This window comes from Tilletiaria anomala, assembly GCF_000711695.1.
Source record: "Tilletiaria anomala UBC 951 chromosome Unknown K437scaffold_22, whole genome shotgun sequence".
In the NCBI taxonomy this organism is placed as follows: Eukaryota; Fungi; Basidiomycota; class Exobasidiomycetes; order Georgefischeriales; family Tilletiariaceae; genus Tilletiaria; species Tilletiaria anomala.
In genome coordinates, this window is record NW_013547000.1 from 90200 (window position 1) to 106438 (window position 16239).

The 16239-nt window shown below is 55.7% G+C and overlaps 5 protein-coding genes across 5 annotated transcripts; 3 read left to right on the plus strand and 2 right to left on the minus strand.

Moving 5' to 3' along the window:
- Window positions 1-55: 55 nt before the first annotated feature.
- K437DRAFT_273294 (DNase I-like protein) lies at window positions 56-2980 on the plus strand (the record flags this gene model as incomplete). The annotated part of the gene is made up of 6 exons (XM_013388846.1): window positions 56-578; window positions 656-1112; window positions 1204-1667; window positions 1751-2436; window positions 2496-2882; window positions 2962-2980. The coding sequence occupies exons 1-6, from the start codon at window positions 264-266 to the stop codon at window positions 2978-2980; spliced, it is 2328 nt and encodes a 775-aa protein (XP_013244300.1). The 5' UTR covers window positions 56-263.
- On the minus strand, window positions 2956-4762 carry K437DRAFT_255345 (CoA-transferase family III). Its single transcript, XM_013388847.1, has 3 exons — window positions 4269-4762; window positions 3476-4185; window positions 2956-3413 (listed from the first exon to the last, which is right to left on the minus strand). Exons 1-3 carry the CDS (start codon window positions 4637-4639, stop codon window positions 3352-3354), a joined length of 1143 nt encoding a protein of 380 aa, XP_013244301.1. The 5' UTR covers window positions 4640-4762; the 3' UTR covers window positions 2956-3351.
- Window positions 4763-5173: 411 nt separating this feature from the next.
- Window positions 5174-8365, plus strand: K437DRAFT_273296 (uncharacterized protein). The gene is made up of 2 exons (XM_013388848.1): window positions 5174-5495; window positions 5592-8365. Exon 2 carries the CDS (start codon window positions 5630-5632, stop codon window positions 8096-8098), a length of 2469 nt encoding a protein of 822 aa, XP_013244302.1. The 5' UTR covers window positions 5174-5495; window positions 5592-5629; the 3' UTR covers window positions 8099-8365.
- Window positions 8366-9264: 899 nt separating this feature from the next.
- Window positions 9265-11539, plus strand: K437DRAFT_245291 (acid protease). Its single transcript, XM_013388849.1, has 3 exons — window positions 9265-10552; window positions 10628-10729; window positions 10820-11539. The coding sequence occupies exons 1-3, from the start codon at window positions 9697-9699 to the stop codon at window positions 11413-11415; spliced, it is 1554 nt and encodes a 517-aa protein (XP_013244303.1). The 5' UTR covers window positions 9265-9696; the 3' UTR covers window positions 11416-11539.
- K437DRAFT_273298 (leucyl-tRNA synthetase) lies at window positions 11520-15496 on the minus strand. The gene is made up of 3 exons (XM_013388850.1): window positions 14754-15496; window positions 11931-14678; window positions 11520-11845 (listed from the first exon to the last, which is right to left on the minus strand). The coding sequence occupies exons 1-3, from the start codon at window positions 15201-15203 to the stop codon at window positions 11597-11599; spliced, it is 3447 nt and encodes a 1148-aa protein (XP_013244304.1). The 5' UTR covers window positions 15204-15496; the 3' UTR covers window positions 11520-11596.
- Window positions 15497-16239: the final 743 nt, after the last annotated feature.

The following is a 16239-nucleotide window of genomic DNA, read 5'->3' on the forward strand; positions in this document are numbered from 1 at the left end:
AACAAACTCTCGAGTCGCAACTTGTACGCTCGAGGGAATAGATGCCCGATCCTGTTGTGCACACAAAGTCGAAACCGGTGTGAGAGGAGGCTGTAAGTGGCAGTCTGCGGCTCGGTGCGTCACAGCCTAGTCGGGATTTCGTGTAGCAGACGGAAACCGAGATCCGTCGGCGGACGCGGTCACATGGCTGGTTTGGACGTCGCGGAGACACAATACAATAAAGACTTTGGTTGGCACCACCGTCGGTTTGCGCTTTCGAAACCATGCGGTCTCACTACGAAATTGCAGAAAGTGCACTGAGACCGTCGGAACATCTGAAGCTCGCCATCTCAGTTGATGAAGTCAACCCCCCGGCACCCGCCCCACCATCCGAGTCCGGCGCCAGCGCCAGCGGGCCAACAGCGGAGGCCGCGCTGTCAGCGAGCCCTGCAGCTGGATCCCAAGAGACAGCATCGCGCAGGGTCTTGGCCATCATTTTGAATGTAGACGCAGGCTACGAGCTAGGCGCGCTCCTCGTTTTAAGACAGCGGGCTTCGGACGGGTATAAGACTGCGAGCATAGCACAATGTTTCCCTCTTGTAAGTCGTGCTATCCCCTCCAGATTGGCATCGTGCTTTCTCAGGGTTGCCAATATTCACTCCCTCCTTTTGTTTAGGTACAAGGACTCGCGTGCAGAAAATTTGAACGAGGGCCAGAAGGTGTTGACGTCTCGCAACAGACTATTAACGCCACGGCCGAGATCACAGGTTCAACAGCTCAGTCGTCTGCTGAGGCAGATGCGGTCATGGTTAAAACCAATGCTGAGGCTTCTGAGGTCAAACAACAGCAAAAAGTGGAAGCCATGACTAGCAAGCTTGAAGGCACCACAGGCGTCAACCCGACTAATGCGTCTGCTGTAGACTTCAGCATCACCCTCGGCCGAATCTCCTTCAACGGCACGACACGCGACGCGACTGGGCTGCAAGATCTGTTCGCAGTCATAGAAGCTCAGGTTTCCGTCGCAATGGAGCATGCTAGCCACAGCAGCGGCAAGGGAAATGATGAATACACTTGGATTGCAGCCTATACGGACCACATGCCGGCTGCGCTTGTCGCGCCGATTTTTTCAAGATGTGAGCAGGCTTGTGCCTTAGACTGGACCTGCTCGTGAGCTCGTGACACCTGAGATTTTTTGCTGATCCTCTGTAAATTTTTGAGGGTCAGTCACCTCGTCAGCATTCGTCCCTGTGCAAGCGCCTGGATCGAGTGCTGCCAGCGCTGCAGCTGACAGCGAGCCACTTTCCACACGGACTGCCTCGCCCTCTCTCTCTTCCTCTGGAACGGTATCTGCAATGCCTACAATACAACACGCCACCGCATCAGAGCTCAAAATCAGCATCGCTACCTGGAATGTAAACGGACAACTTCCGCCTGTGTCATCCGCGTGTGAGCCTGCGTCATCTGCAATCGCCGCGTCACGGCCAAACGGTGCTCCTCCACCCGAAACAGACACACAGGGCATAGCGCGCTGGCTGCGCGCGCATGAAGAAAGCGACATCATCGTTGTAGGATTCCAAGAGTTCGATCTCGGGTCCACGGCTTATCTTTATTATACGCCGCAACGAGAGGACGCGTGGACTGCTGCTGTCTTCTGCGCCCTGGGCCGGAGGGCTGGAGAGTATACAAAGGCGAGATCATTGCTTTCTATATGGATGAAATCAAAGCACACAGAATGGCGCTGACTGGATGCATCCACGCTATCTATGTGCAGCTTGCATCACGGCAGCTCGTCGGCCTGTTCAGCATGGTCTTGGTTCGCACGTCTCTGGCTGACTGCATTCAAGATGTTGACACGTGCGCCGTAGGCGTCGGCCTCGGCGGGTTCGTAGCGAACAAAGGCGCAGTCGGCATTCGCTTCCGTTTCCGCGAACGTGACGCCCCACCATTTGATACGGGGCGAACATTCTGCTTTGTGAATGCACATCTGAGCGCATTTGAAGGCGTCGATGCGCTGGAGCGCCGCAGATGGGACTGGAATGAGATCATGAAGCGCCTAAATTTCGAATTGGACATCAGCAGACAGCAAGGTCGGCTCGAAGGAGAGCAAGGGATCGGGAAACTCGTCATGGCGAGCGACAAGAGTGTCGAGATCGCACCACCGCCGCCGACACACCTCGCTGCTGTCGCGCAGATGAAGGCAACCCCAACAGAGATGGGCGCTTGCACGCGGGACGTGCCAAAGACGGAGAGGGACAAGCACCGCCGTTGGAGACGCAGATGGGCCAAGGAGCGGAAGGAGTGGCTTGACGAACGCAGAGAGTGGCTGGATGGGAAGACGAAACAGGCCAGGGAATTGATGAAAGGAGCTGATTGGGCCGGACAGGATGGGTTAGTGTCCGCTTTGGAAACGGAAGCGCCAGATGCTCTGCGCATACAGCTTGGTGTGCTAGACCATGAGTGAGTTCAGCCTGGATGCTGCGTTTAACAAAAAGGGGCTGATATCGCACGTTCCACAGCATCATCTTCTTCTCTGGAGATCTCAATTACCGTCTCAATATACACATCAATGAAGCGAAAAAGATGATAAAAAAACGTCAGTACGCTACTTTGCTCAAATTTGATCAACTGAATGCCGAGCGATCCATCGGCGCGGTTTTCCGTCAAGGCTGGCACGAGGGTCTAATAGCGTTCAGCCCGACTTACAAGTTCGACCTAGGCACGAACGTATACGACACGAGCGAGAAGCAGCGCACACCTGCCTGGTGCGACCGAGTGCTCTGGCATACGCCTATGCGCATCTCAAAAGATGTGGAAAAGCTGGCCGAGAAGGCAGAGGATGACGACACGGACGAGGAAGAGGATAGGATACTGTCGTCAGTCGGTGAGGAAGAGCTCGTCAGGCAGTGCGTTTATACATCCGAAATGGGAGTTGGGATCAGCGATCATAAACCTGTAGTCGCTGTTTTCATTTGTAATCGCAAGTGAAATTTTCTCGGAATGATCACCTATGTATGCATGAATGTCCCTTCGAAAACCTCTAGAGCAAGACAAGGAAGTTGATGTGACGAGCTCGTCAGATGACTCTAGCCTGCCTGAGCCCCTCCTGCTCAGCCTCTGAAAGTCCCAGCATGCCGCCCAGAATCTCCACATTGTGCTGTCCTAAGTCTGGACCTGCCCACTGTTCACCACGTTTAGACTCCAACACTGGGCTTGAGCCCGGTACTTTCAAGTCCCAACTCTTCCCAACCTTGCGGGAGGTTACTTTGATGGTCTCGATCATGCCCCTTGCTTGAACTTGTGGCTCGTTCATAACTGAAATGAGGAAGTGAAGATGCAGACAATGGACTGACTCGCTCTCGAGTACCATCTGGTCTAAGCGTGCGACTCACGGTCTTCGACGCTGTTGATCCGGCCGCTCGGCACTTCAGCTTCCGCTGTGAAAAGAATACGTTGTCAGCATTTGGCCTAACGATGCCTTTATTCTTACTGAGCTTACCAAGAGCTTGCAAGGCGTCGTCTGCAGATATCTGACTAGTCCAAGCGGTGATAGCATTCTCAATTGTTTCTTGATTTCGGACTCTGTCGTCGTTATTTCTGAACTCGTCCCCGATAAGGTCTTGCCTGCCGATCTTCGTCATCAGTCGATTATATATACTGTCACCATTGGCGCCGATGATGATGTATGTCGAGGGATCTTTTGTGACGTATACATTTGTGGGAACGATGCCTGTCACAGAGCTGCCAGAAGGCCCTCTGACGACACCGAATCGGTCGTATGCGGGGATGATCCCTTCGAGCATGGCCATGACACTCTCGTAAATCGCGACATCGACCGTCTGCCCTGTCTTGCTCCCAGGCGCTGCTTTTCCCCGCGCAAGTAGCGCCATGACGGTTCCAAAAGCGGCATGCAAGCCAGCGAGCGAGTCGCCGAGTGAGATGTTAGGTCTCACGGGTGCGCCCGCTGGCCGACCATGCTCGTCTGGAAACCCATTGATGAACCGAAAACCTGAGAAAGCTTCGCAGACGGATGCATAACCGCCGACAGAACGCATGGGACCTGTTTGACCGTACCCGGAGACGCGGGTGTAGATGAGCCCTGGGTTCTGTGGATGGAGATCAGATGGCCCAAGGCCCCAGCGCTCGATTCTTCCCGGCTTGAAATTTTCCAGTAGGACATCGGACTGTAGTGCGAGCTGACGGACCAGTCTATCATGACAAAACAAGCGCCGTGAACAGCCAAGCAGAGTCAGTTTCTACGGTCAAACGTTGCTCGAGTGCCTTGAACGCACTCTCTCCCTTTCTCCTGACGCAAATCAATAGTCACGCTCTTTTTGTTGCGAGCCAGGGATCGAAACCACGGTGAAACACCGTCCACATCTAGCTCTCTCCACACTCGCAATGGGTCGCCTTTGCCCGGCGCCTCGACCTTGATGACATCTGCACCGTAGTACGCGAGCAGAAACCCGCAAAACGGAGCTGCGATGAGGTGGCCCAACTCCAGGACCTTGATTCCGGCTAAAGGTCCGCCATTCGGTGACTGTGAAGACGTTGAATTGGCACAAGCTCTGGCTACTAACGTGAAACGCTGCACCAGCGTCGAAGCTGAGGTCAACTTGCGGTGCAAGCGCCGTGTAGCAACGGCGCTTTGGAGGAAGGTCATGCTTGGCATTTGCGAGATATCCTGCGCCTCAAAAGGAATTAGCTGTGCACCTCACGCCATACGGCCGTACTTTACCGTGCTTCCTGAAGCTTCATATTCTCTCAAAGGCATCTTAACTCCACAGGTATAGCCACGTAGGATATATACGCGCAACTTCGGACCTCAAGCCCTCGACGTCCTCGAGATCTCGATATCGTGACTGGCCTACACGCAGCGCGCACTGGCGCTGACAATGGGGATCAGCAGGTGACGAAGTTCCGCTTCGCTCTACGCAGATCCCGTGCGGAGCGCTCGTAGAAGCAGACTCAACAAGCAACAACCCTATCTTGTTGGGACATTGACCGAGGGATCTGAACACTCGCACCCACCCAAGGTTGATCCATTGGGTTCCGAGTTCCGCATGAATCCCTGTATCGTCCCCCAAAGCTCCAGGACTGCTGCATTGTGTATTTTCACTGCGGGTGTGGTGTTCTGCCTTGAGTGCACAGCGAGCTACAGCGCCTGGGTTGCAAATCCTACAGGCCGTACAACCATAGCTCTCTCACATCTCACAACCACAACTCACAGATGAACTGGATACAAATCGTGTCCGTCGCTCGTTGCCGCTTTGACCATGATGGAGGAGAGCCAGGTCTCATGAGAGAGGAGTGGGCACCTAGTGCACCATCTTGCATTCTTTCTGGAGTGCGCGCTAGTGGCATCGAGCGCGTCGTAATCCAAAGCGTTGCGGGAAAACGGCGGCACTGATTATCAGAGTGCGCATCTTTGGAAAGGCGTCGCTACTCGCTTCCCGGAGAAGAGTATCAAGACTATCCGCATATTCACACAGCCTTTAAGTGGCCCCTTCTCTAATAAGGTGAGCACTTTCAGCTGCCGTCTTGCCAGTGCTGAGCCTTCTCAAAATCAAGGCCAAGAGATAGCTAACGCGGCCGTTTCGTCTGTGCGCCGGCAGCTGGTTTCGCGTCGCAGGATTGTTCCCCTCACCCGACCATGTCCGCTGACAACGGTCGAGGCAAGCGCTTGCGCCGTTCTTCTGCGGAAGGATCTGATGAAGAGCAAGCGGCAAAGAAGCCGTTGCTGAGCCAGGGATCCCCGCCTGAAGCAGCTGCTACAGAGTCTGGAGATGTTTCGCAAGTCTTGGATGACGATGCACCGCCGTTCTTTCCTTTGCCTCCTGCTCCAGCTGGAGCCACATCTAAAGAGGGCGCGTTCGATGTCGTGATTTTTCCGCACGCCGCAGACCCGTCACCCGTTGCACCTGACCCAGTTCGACATGAAGATCAAGGGCAGCAGCAGCAGGAGTCGCTTTCCAAAGCAAAGGCCATAATTCCGGATGAATCGGCTCCGAATGACTTGCACAACGCGTCTCTTCCCTTGGACTCTGAAGACGAAGAGCTTCAAGTGAACGCCGTAACTGCGACAGATGCGCAGCATCTTCAATCAATGGAATCTCCTGCAGCTGATGACGCTCTACAAACAGATGCTGTGAACAGAGTTGCAGTAGAGTCAAGTCCGCAGGCTTCCCATGACGATCAAAGTGGCGCTTTCGACGGTGAGGCAGCAGAAGCATTGGAAAGCGTCGCTCAATGTCCTTTGGCTGAGAGTGGAGACTCTAAAGACGCTCCTGCTGCACATCCCCTTGACGTCACGCATGGCGGGGCCATGGAAGAGCCTTCGCAGCTTGCAGATGAAACTGCGCCACAACCCTCTTTCGAAGTTCAATCCCCTGGAACCCCTCTTGTCTCCGCAGACACTTCTGTTCGTACCACCACAGAAAGCCGGGAAACTCTGTCATATATTTTGATGTCTGCAACAACCGAAGTGCAAGCTCAACATCCTTCCCAGCAGGCGCAACCCCAGTCAGAAGCAAAAGCGAACTTAGCTGCTATCAGCGATGAGGAACGGAAAGCGAAGTTAGAAGAGCTTCGAAAAAAATTCTCACAGCCTCCTCCAAACCCCCCAGCGCGTAAAGGACCGCTTCCTCCCTCATCCCCTCTCTCGGGCTCGCGAAACGTAGGGCGATCACTGACTTCGTCGAGCGTCAGCAAACAAGTCTTGCCTTTGCGACCCATTTCGTCCCATGCTCCGCAGAGGTCTGTGTCGGCTTCGTTCTCCTGGTCCGTACAGCCTTCTGACCAATTGAGAGGCTCAGCAAATGTTAATCCGCGCGACACCTGGGCATCTACGTCCAACTCAGCTTGGCGGCCTACGCCGCCGCCGCCCCCATTATCAGCATCAGAACTGCGTACATCCTATGCATCTGGACCTCCACGCTCTGCACCAGATTACCAGCCACGACCACTGCCACCACTTCATGGAGCTTCCCACGCTCTTCCTGCCTACAGCCAAGGCGAGCCTCCGCTTCCGCCGCTGCAACATCCTAGCGTACCGCCGGCTTTGAGCTACCATGCGCACCCTACGCCGCCACCACCACTAGCAGCAGCAGCGCGAGTTGGAAGCAGCAGTCATCACCGAGCCGAATTATCAGACGCATACGATCCTCGTCGTTCCAGCGCCGCAGCGAGGTCCATTGCCGGAACACCATCTTATACGCATGCGCCTGTCCCTGCGTCGCCGCCAACCACCTCAATACGCCCATCGTATCCACCGCAGCTGGCACCGCAGCAGCAGCAGAGAAATGCGTATGAATACGGGACCGGGGGCTCGCCGCACCCCACGCCAGGCTGTGCCCCGCCGCCGCATCTGCACGCGCAGAATATGGATCTGTATGCATCCGCGCGCCAGCAGTCACAGCAGCTTCCCCCTCCGCCGTCGCCACAAGCCGTGCTGTCAGCCGCATCCTACGAAGCTCATCCGCCTTATCATCACCCGACAGCGCCCGCTGTTGCATATGGCTCGCCTGCTCAACCCCTTCCGGCAGGGCATCAACAGCATCACATTCCTTCGTCGCGTCCTTTCGCTACTGCTCACGCAGCGTATCCACCGGCGCACGCTTCACCACTGCCTTCGTACAGTACAAGAGGGGCGAGTCACGCACCTCCAGGGTACGATTACGGCGCGCCACCGCAACAGCAGCACCACTGGCAATCTGCTCCTGCTCCAGCATCTGTATCGCCTCCTTCGCATTACTACACGGCTCCGGACTACGGCCAAGGGTACGGCAGAGCACAGGCGCCACCACCGCCTCCGCCCTCGTCGGCACGCTACCCCACGACAAGTCAGCACCAGCAGCACCAGCACCAGCAGCACCAGCAGCACCAGCAGCACCAGCACCAGCATCAGCCACAGCCGGCACCCGCGCCGTTGCACGGCGGATACGGCCGACCGCCTCCATTGCCCGTAGCAGCAACCGGCTGGCAGCCTGATCCGTATGCGCCAAGAGCGCCCCCGACGCCATGTGTGCCGCCTCCTTCAGTTCCTTCAGGGACTGCTGCGTATCCACCACAGGGCTACTATTCGCATCCACCTTCGTATCCGCCTCCACGCTCGCATTCGTAGTTGCACCAGCTGAGCACGGCGCACTACCGCCATCGCTGTCGCCGCCTGTCCCTGCATCTGCATTTGTCTAGCAGCCGTAATACTCGCACACCCTGCTTTCAGCCGCAGCGGTGGTAGCTGGGTACAAGCAACGGTAACTGCGAGCATGATTTCATGCGGCCGGAGCATACAACTCACCGGCGTGCGTATAGGTGATCGGCTGATGGCATCTGCAATCGTTGTAGCTTATCATACTTTGCCTTGCTCCCGCACATCATTTTACGTAGCTGTTGCCAGCCGTCCCCACTGCGATGTGATCTCCTGATCCTGGATGCACTTCTTTTGCATTGCTTGCATTTCTCACATACTCTTGGTCTGCCACCGGCGCGGCTGACGTTCGTTCAGCAGCTTAAGCGTCCAGGGCAGACGGCTCTGGACACGCTGAGAGCTTCTCGGGCGCTTACAAAGATGCAATCAATCGAAGCAGGCAAGGCGTTGTAGACCGCCTCGAGTCACACAGGCAAGAGGCGGCAACGAAACACCACGTGGAGTGGTACCGCGTGACAGCAAAGTTGCAACAGTCTGTAGTCGTCGATCACTCGTTTCAAGTTGGACAGGCGGTCCTGTGCAAGGATCCACACCACGAGGCAAGAAGAAGCCCGATGCTCGGCACGACAGGTAGTACATCGTCCACGGTGTATTCCCCCGCAGGTTGCTATGAATTATTAAAGCTCTTGAATAGGGACAGTGAGGATTGGGACAGTTCAAGGAATTTAACCCAGCAAGCGGAACTGAGCTACGAGCGAACCAGCACTCCACTGCAGTCAGCACAGTACACCCATCAGCATACGACGACTCGCTGCTCGCGGTCCAAGCCAACCGAAAAGCTTGGTTATGTGATTCAACAAGTCCGCGTGCACCATGTAAAAAGTAGGGTTGCTGCTTTATCTATTGACGGAATGCCGAACATTTTGGACTTTCACTCTTGAAATGTGGCACACTGCGTGTCTCGTGTGTGTAACAAGGCCATGCATTGTTTCTTTTTTGTGCCTTGTCCCAATTGGCTTCGCCCTGGGGCACAGTGACAGCCACAAGTGAAGGGGATGCTGCCTTTCTTTCTTTTTCTTGGCTTTTATTCCAGAGTTGTGTCATCTAACACTTCTATCCTCGGTAATGGCCATCCATGGGGCAGATTGATGGGATGGGCCATGAGGACTCGGTTCGTGGTATAGACATAAACATATCGTCAGCGCCATCGGTGGGGGGTCAGCAAAAAGACAGCATCTCAACGTTCATCTCCCGCTGTTGACTCGTGGCGCAGTGCTGGTGGTGCCGCGTGCCGCACACTTTCCTCTGGTCCTCGTCCTCCTCTCCTCAGGCTCGGTCGTGCGTCGGTCTCCATCTCTCCCATATATCGATTTGCTTGCGAAGCCTATCGCACTTCCCTTCTTTTCATTGTCCACCACAGTCGGGCCGCAAGCCGAGCCGATCAGACTCAAACTGTCGCTCATCCTCCTTCCCTACAAGTGAGAGCGTCGCTCGGTGAAACGCCAGGCACACTACTCTCTCCTTCCTTTCGCTTAAGGGCGTCATCAAGTACCCGCCAATCAACAGCCAGCATGATGCTCGCTTCTTTCTCATATCCAGCTGGCGGTCTGTACACTGTGACTATCGCGGCGTGCACGCTCCTGTCGCTCACGTCAGCCTCCTCCGCAGCTGGCGTCGGTAGGGCAAACCCTGCATCACCGGCTGCAGCGGGGGCAGCAGTACTCCTCTCGCCGCCATCATCAGCAGCACCGCTACGGAATCATGCAGCGGCAGAGTGGACTGCGCGAGATACTGCTATTTCTGCTGCCACTACTTCATCCTCTGCGCCATTGAGCCTTCCGCTGCAGCGGCGGCACGTCCCTAACTCACACGAGTACGTGCAGCTCACCACAGCGGAGTGGGCGGGTCGACAAGTGCAGGCGCTACGCCAAAAATACAGTGTCACTCCTCGCAACCCTCTCGAACAGGATGCGATTGCGCCATCATCAATACAGAAGCGAGACGCACTAGCAGCCAGTATACCAATGTACAACGTTGCTGCCGACACGTCCTTCTACACGACTGTCAGCATCGGTACGCCCGGACAGGACTTCAAGGTCGTCCTGGACACCGGCTCGTCGGACACATGGGTCAGCAGCGCCTACTTCTCACCCTCGCAGTCGTCAACGTTCAACTCATCCAGCCCGCCAACACCGTTCAGCATCCAGTACGGCGGGGGTCAGGTGCAGGGCATACTCGGGACGGACCAGATGCTGCTCGCCAACCATATCGTCACGGGCCAGACGTTCGCCGTCGCCAACACCATCTCAGGCGGGCTACTCAATGGACAGGTACAGGGCGTCATGGGCATGGCGTTCGCGACGCTCAGTACCAGCGGACAAAACCCGCTGTGGTACGGCGCTGCACTGAGCGATCAGACATTTGCATGTGAGTGTAGCCAGAAGGGCCGCGCATGCGCCGCGTCACAAATGCGCTCTGTTTTGACATTCGTACGCCTCACAGACTACTTCGGGCGCAACTCGGGCCCATCTGCCTCCCCTACTGCGGGGGGCATTTTCACATTAGGCGGGACGAACACCACGCTCTACCAGGGTGACATTAAATGTGAGTGAAAGCCTGACAACTCCCACATACCGCACGTGCACAATTCTCACCCCACCCCCCTCTCTTTCCCATCATGGATTGTCGCCACAGGGGTCAATGTCATCCACCCGAAATATTGGCTCGTCACGCTCGGCGGTGTCTCCGTGCTCGGCAAGCCCGTCTCGCTTGGGTCGACGGTGAAAGCGGCGATCGACACTGGCACGACGCTGATCGGAGGCCCAGACGACGTCATCGAAGCGCTGTACAAGTCCATCCCGGGCTCAGTGCCCCTACGCGTGCAAAAGGGATTCTACACGTACCCGTGCTCGTCAACGATCAACGCGACGATGACGTTCGGTGACCAGCAGTACTCGATCCCGGACGCGTCGTTCGCCGCGCAGACGCTCGGCGGCGGAATGTGTATGGGCGCTTTCTTCGGCCTCGGCGCGAGCGGCGGCGATGACGCGCAGTGGATCGTCGGCACCAACTTCCTCAGCAGCCTCTACACCATCTTCACAATCAATGACAACAAGCCGCGCGTCGGCTTTGCCAGCCTGGCTGCCAACACGACCAATGACCAGACCGTCTCGACAACCGTCCAGGCTGCTCCAGACGCCAATGCCGCCGTCGGCTTGCTGCGGGCAGCGCCTGCCGCCGCGCTGCTCTCTTTCGCATTTGTTGGTATTGCTGCATCACATGTTTTCTGAAAGGCGGCACTCTCTTTCCATCTCTCGTCCCTTTCGCTCCATTATCCATACCAGTCATTAATCACACAGAGATAATTTAGATGCTACTGTTGCTTGGGATATCTGCAATGAACTTCATCTCATTTGGAGACCTTTTGTCCTTCTGGGCTGTCGTTCTTTGAAGAACAAATACAATTTTGATCTACTCCGTGTTGTAGAAAGCATAAGAAGGCACGCCCGGCTCGGCAGCTGTGAGAGTTTTGAGCTCGAAGCCCTTCTTGCCTTCCAGCTCGTCCGCCTTGGCAAGCGCATCTTCTGCCGACTCGATATGCAGGTCTTGGAACTTCATCGTTCGGCAAAGGTACGCCTTGATTCCCTGCACGGTCTCTACCTCGTCGAATGGAAGCAGGCGGTTGAAAGCGGCGTCGGGCCCGAATTCTTCCATGCGACGCTATTGCGGTAGAAGAACATGAGAAAAGAGATAGGGACGTCAATATACCCAAGCCCTGATTGCTGAAGCAATCACCACAACGCACCTTGAAAGCCATGACAAAAGGCATGGTGTGCTTGGCCTTGAGAAGACCAGCGGTACCGAGCGCTTCGCGGACCTTAACGTCATCTATTGCGCCGGTACTCGGGTCATAATTCACTTTGATGGCATCCACACAGGTAGTCTGCCATTCCGGGTAGTTCTTTGCGATGAAGATGCGCAGCTCCTTCGGTTTCCGATCATCGTACGGCACCGTCGGCGCATCCGACCCGGCCTTCTTGCTCGAAACAGGCTTACCCGCCTTCTTCTTGCTCGCGAGGATCTCGGCGTCGCGGATGCGCTTGGTCAGGTTACGCGCGTACGTCGTCGCGGCCGTGACAGACGGGTTGACGGGCTTGGAGATCTTGGGCCATTTCTGCACCTGGATCGACTCCTTCTCGCCGAGGATGCTCATCCAAAAGTGCTCGGCCATGTGCGGCGCGATGGGCGCGATGGCGAGCGTGAGCATGCGCAGCCAGTACTCGACGAGATCGGCGTGCATCTTGATGTCGTACGTCGCGTCCCGGTATAGGTCTCGCGCAGTGATCATTTCGTAGAACCCGTCCTTCACCGCGTCTTTGTACAGGGCCTGCTTGTAGTGCCCGTATGTCAGACTGATGAGGTTGTTGATCTCGTTCTCAAATGCCACGTCCCAGAAGCTGTCCTTGGGACCCGTCCGCAGCGAGCTCTTGTCCTTGAAAATTTCCTGGCACCACTCGATGAGCGTGTGCAGCCGGAGGATATTCGCATTCGCCGACTTTTCCTCAAAGTTGGCATCCTCAATGCCATCACCCGCATCCGCAAGACTAATGCGCGTCGCGTCGGCTCCGAATTTCTCGACGCCATCACGCAGCGTCATGCTATTGCCTGTTGACTTTGACATCTTCTTGCCGTTGAGCATCAGATGCCCGTTCGCACGCATTGCCAGCGGCCAGCGCTCCTTCGGGAAGAGCGCGGCGTGGTTGTAGACACAGAATGTGAGGTGGTTGGGGATGAGGTCCTTGCCGGACGAGCGAAGGTCCATCGGGTAAAAGTACCGAAACTCTCTTCGCAACGTCTCGAGCTTCTCGTGCGGAATGTCCGTCGACTTGAGTGTCGCAAGGTCCGAATCACCAAAGATGTACTCCCACACTTCGTCGGTGAGCTGCTCGACCTTGATGCCGATGGGCCCGACTTTGCTGCCGTCGATCACACCGGCCTGCAGTAGGTGCGCGACAGAGTAGTATGCCATGTAGATCGTCGAGTCGGACAGGGACTCAACGAGGAACTGGTGGTCCCATGGCAACTTGGTTCCGAGGCCGTAGCTCCTAGCACAAGCCCATTGATGCAACCATCCAAGGACACCCTCAAAGCCATTCCTGGTCTCTGACGTGAAGAGATTCAAGTTCTTGACCAGCTCAAGCGCCTGCTTCTTCCAGCCCTCCTCGCCGTAGTCCAAGTACCATTGGTCGCACAGCGCAACGACGCACTCGTCCGCTGAGCGACTGATAATGCGGCCTTCTGGTTCAGCGTAAGCGAATGCAAGACCCGCCTTGATCATCTCCTCGCGGACTTTCGGCTTGGCATCCTGTACACTCTCGCCCTTGAAGCTGCCAACGAGCATGGTGCCGTTGTAGAAGCCTTCCTTGTACGCAAGCTCCTTGGCCTCGGCGAGCAGCTTCACATCCTTGGGTGATTGGATCTTGAGCTGCTTGATGAGCGCCTCAGCGGTCAGGTTTCCATATGCTGGCGTACTGAGAACTGGGAAGGGGTCTAGCGACACCCACTGCGGGTCAATATTGTAGTACTCTGCCTTTTTGCGAAGATCCATCATCGTCGCGTAGTCGTCTGGTGAATCAGAAGGAACGGAGGTAACGACGCCCGTGCCCTTGGTCGCGAGAACGGTCTCCATAGGCAGAACGTAAACATGCCCATAGTGCGCAAAGGGGGCATTGATCTTGGTCCCTACCAGGTCGCTTCCCTTGATGCTGTCGATCTTCTCCACAGTGCCCCGCTCCTTAGTAATACCCTGGAATGCCATGTTGCGCGCAGCGCGGTCCGTGCAGAGGTAAATGTCCGTGTCGTTGATGGCGAAGAGGCCGTAGCTAAGATTTGGCCCGACGTAGCAATTTGTCTGGCCGTACATAGTCTCTGGCCTGAGGGTAGCAGCGACCATGTATACCTTTTTGCCCTTCGCGGTGGTGATAGCATCGACGATGGGAGCAGCAGCCGCACCCCACTGGATGACTTCCATCTTGAGAGCAGTGTACTCTTGCGGGCCGAGAGACTCTCCCTCGCTTCGGTCATGGTCCATGCATGGCTGCCCATCTTTAGGAGAGTAGATCGTGTATCGCTCTCCGAACTTGATTTTGTCCAGAGCACGCAACTTGTTGATCTGCCAACGCACGAAAGAGTCGTAGTAAGGATTGTAATCAGTTGTCGTGAATGCCCGGCGCCAGTCGATGCGAGCACCGATAGCATTCAGGTCGGCCACAGCGATCGGCGGGAAGTACTTCAGCCAATAGGTGGTGTCTGCGAACTTGTGGATCTCTTCTCGCGGCACTCCGATGCTTTCGAGGATTTGGAACTGGTACTGCAGACCGGTCGACTTGGCAGCCAGCTTTCCCTTGGTTGCTTTGGCCACATTGCCGGAGGGTGCACTCGAAGTCGCTGTCGCAATTGTGAGGTCTGGCGCCTCTTCTTCAACAGCTGGCTTGAAGCCCGAAAAGTCCTTGCCGAACATTTCGATTTCGCGAATCAGCTTGTCAGCAGCCGCCTGCAGGAGGAAAAGCATGAGCATTTTCAGTCGCGTACCAAAATGACCGAAAGGGACGTGCAGGGCATCACTCACTCGAATGGGCATACCTGTTGCATGGAAGGCGAATGGGAAGAGAGCCCGCTTCCCCTCCATCCTCTCAAAACCAGCGGTAAACTCGATCTTGCTGATGGTGAAAGCGTGGCCCAGATGCAGACTTCCGTTCATGTAAGGGTACGGAATGGTGCCCATCCATTTCGGGTAGTGCTCTCGAATCTGTTCTGGTGTCATCTTGGCCATCTCCTCCGCTGTCAGAGCTGGCTTGCCGGTTGGTGAAGGAGTCGAGGTAGAGGGCGGCTCCTGCATGGGCGAGTTAATCTCAAACAGCTTGGCATCCGCCCATTGCTTTTGGTACTTCTTCTCGAGACCGATGAGAAAGTCGCGCTTCGAGGTATTTTCGAGCTGAATCGGCCCAGCGGCTGCAGCTCCATTGGGTGGTGCTGAGACGGCGCCTCCGCCAGCTGCTGACGCTGCTTTTGGCGGCATATCGAAGAAGTCCTGAGTATCTTGTGGAGAGAAGGAATGGAAAGCTCGTGAGAGAGCCTGTGTTTTGATTGCTACTGGAACTTGAAGAGCAGGCGCAAAACGGTTGAAGGATGCCGCTACTGCCCTTCTGGCAAATGGTGAGGCCCTGAGGCTGAACGTCTTGAACAGGGTACCCGGAGGTATTGTTGCGATTATTTCCGCTTGCTGTGCTCTGAGAGTATGCAAAGGAGCCGAGGTTGTGCTCAACGGTATCTCGATGACGGCATCACCTGTCTATCCTTGTACAGGGTGGTTGAATAGTTTAACTTTCAATTGGCGTTGCATATGTCAACATCTTAGTCTTCCCAAAAAGACGGCCATCGTGATTCATGCGGTAGAAAAGAAGAGAAGGCAGGGCCATAGACGGAACGGTAGAGGAGCAGTATGATTGGATTTACAAGACAAGGAGTTCGCTAAAGTCCAAATACCATAGCCTCAATCGGTGCAACTCCCTTCCGTCTGGGAGCAGGAAAGGAGAGACATTCGTTTAGGCCCGCAATTCTTTTCGGCTAACAAGGAAACACGTATAATGAGCTGGGACATCGCACACGTGGAGAAGATCCTCATCATCGCCGCACCGGTGCCTAGGCTTTAAATGCAATCGTTGTGTCCTGAGCTGATCTGGAGCACTCCTGGAGCGGACCAGCAGACTTATAGCTTGGAGCTTGCAGGCTGGAATCCTCACCAAGCTGGCTGCTGATGCGCTGACGATGACCGTTTACTAACCACCGGAACGGATGAAGGCAGGTGAGAGACCGCAGGCGGTGGGTATGTACCCTCGCTCCACGAGGTGAATCAATCTGAATATGTAAATGTAACATGCGCCATGTGTGCCCAAGGCAGCCCCCATGCCATGTGGCCCGCGTGGAACCGGGTTGTTATCGTTGGACTCAAGTAGCCATATGAACTGTGATGGCTTCGTGTGGGCTTCTCATCGAACCAGTTGATGGCATGTCCATTGCGAATTTGCGGTGGATGGGTTCAGGGTGGTGGGGGA

Bases quoted from the DNA above. Each gene is read 5' to 3' on its own strand.
- K437DRAFT_273296 (XM_013388848.1), top strand. From the start codon at position 5,630: ATGTCCGCTGACAACGGTCGAGGCAAGCGCTTGCGCCGTTCTTCTGCG.
- K437DRAFT_245291 (XM_013388849.1), top strand. From the start codon at position 9,697: ATGATGCTCGCTTCTTTCTCATATCCAGCTGGCGGTCTGTACACTGTG. The intron at 10,553-10,627 runs GTGAGTGTAGCC...TACGCCTCACAG, and splicing joins GAGCGATCAGACATTTGCAT to ACTACTTCGGGCGCAACTCG. The intron at 10,730-10,819 runs GTGAGTGAAAGC...TTGTCGCCACAG, and splicing joins CTACCAGGGTGACATTAAAT to GGGTCAATGTCATCCACCCG.
- K437DRAFT_273298 (XM_013388850.1), bottom strand. From the start codon at position 15,203: ATGCCGCCAAAAGCAGCGTCAGCAGCTGGCGGAGGCGCCGTCTCAGCA. The intron at 14,679-14,753 runs GTGAGTGATGCC...TTCCTCCTGCAG, and splicing joins CAACAGGTATGCCCATTCGA to GCGGCTGCTGACAAGCTGAT. The intron at 11,846-11,930 runs GTGCGTTGTGGT...CTACCGCAATAG, and splicing joins CTTTTGTCATGGCTTTCAAG to CGTCGCATGGAAGAATTCGG.
- K437DRAFT_255345 (XM_013388847.1), bottom strand. From the start codon at position 4,639: ATGACCTTCCTCCAAAGCGCCGTTGCTACACGGCGCTTGCACCGCAAG. The intron at 4,186-4,268 runs GTGCGTTCAAGG...TTGTCATGATAG, and splicing joins CGTCAGGAGAAAGGGAGAGA to ACTGGTCCGTCAGCTCGCAC. The intron at 3,414-3,475 runs GTAAGCTCAGTA...TTCTTTTCACAG, and splicing joins CGACGCCTTGCAAGCTCTTG to CGGAAGCTGAAGTGCCGAGC.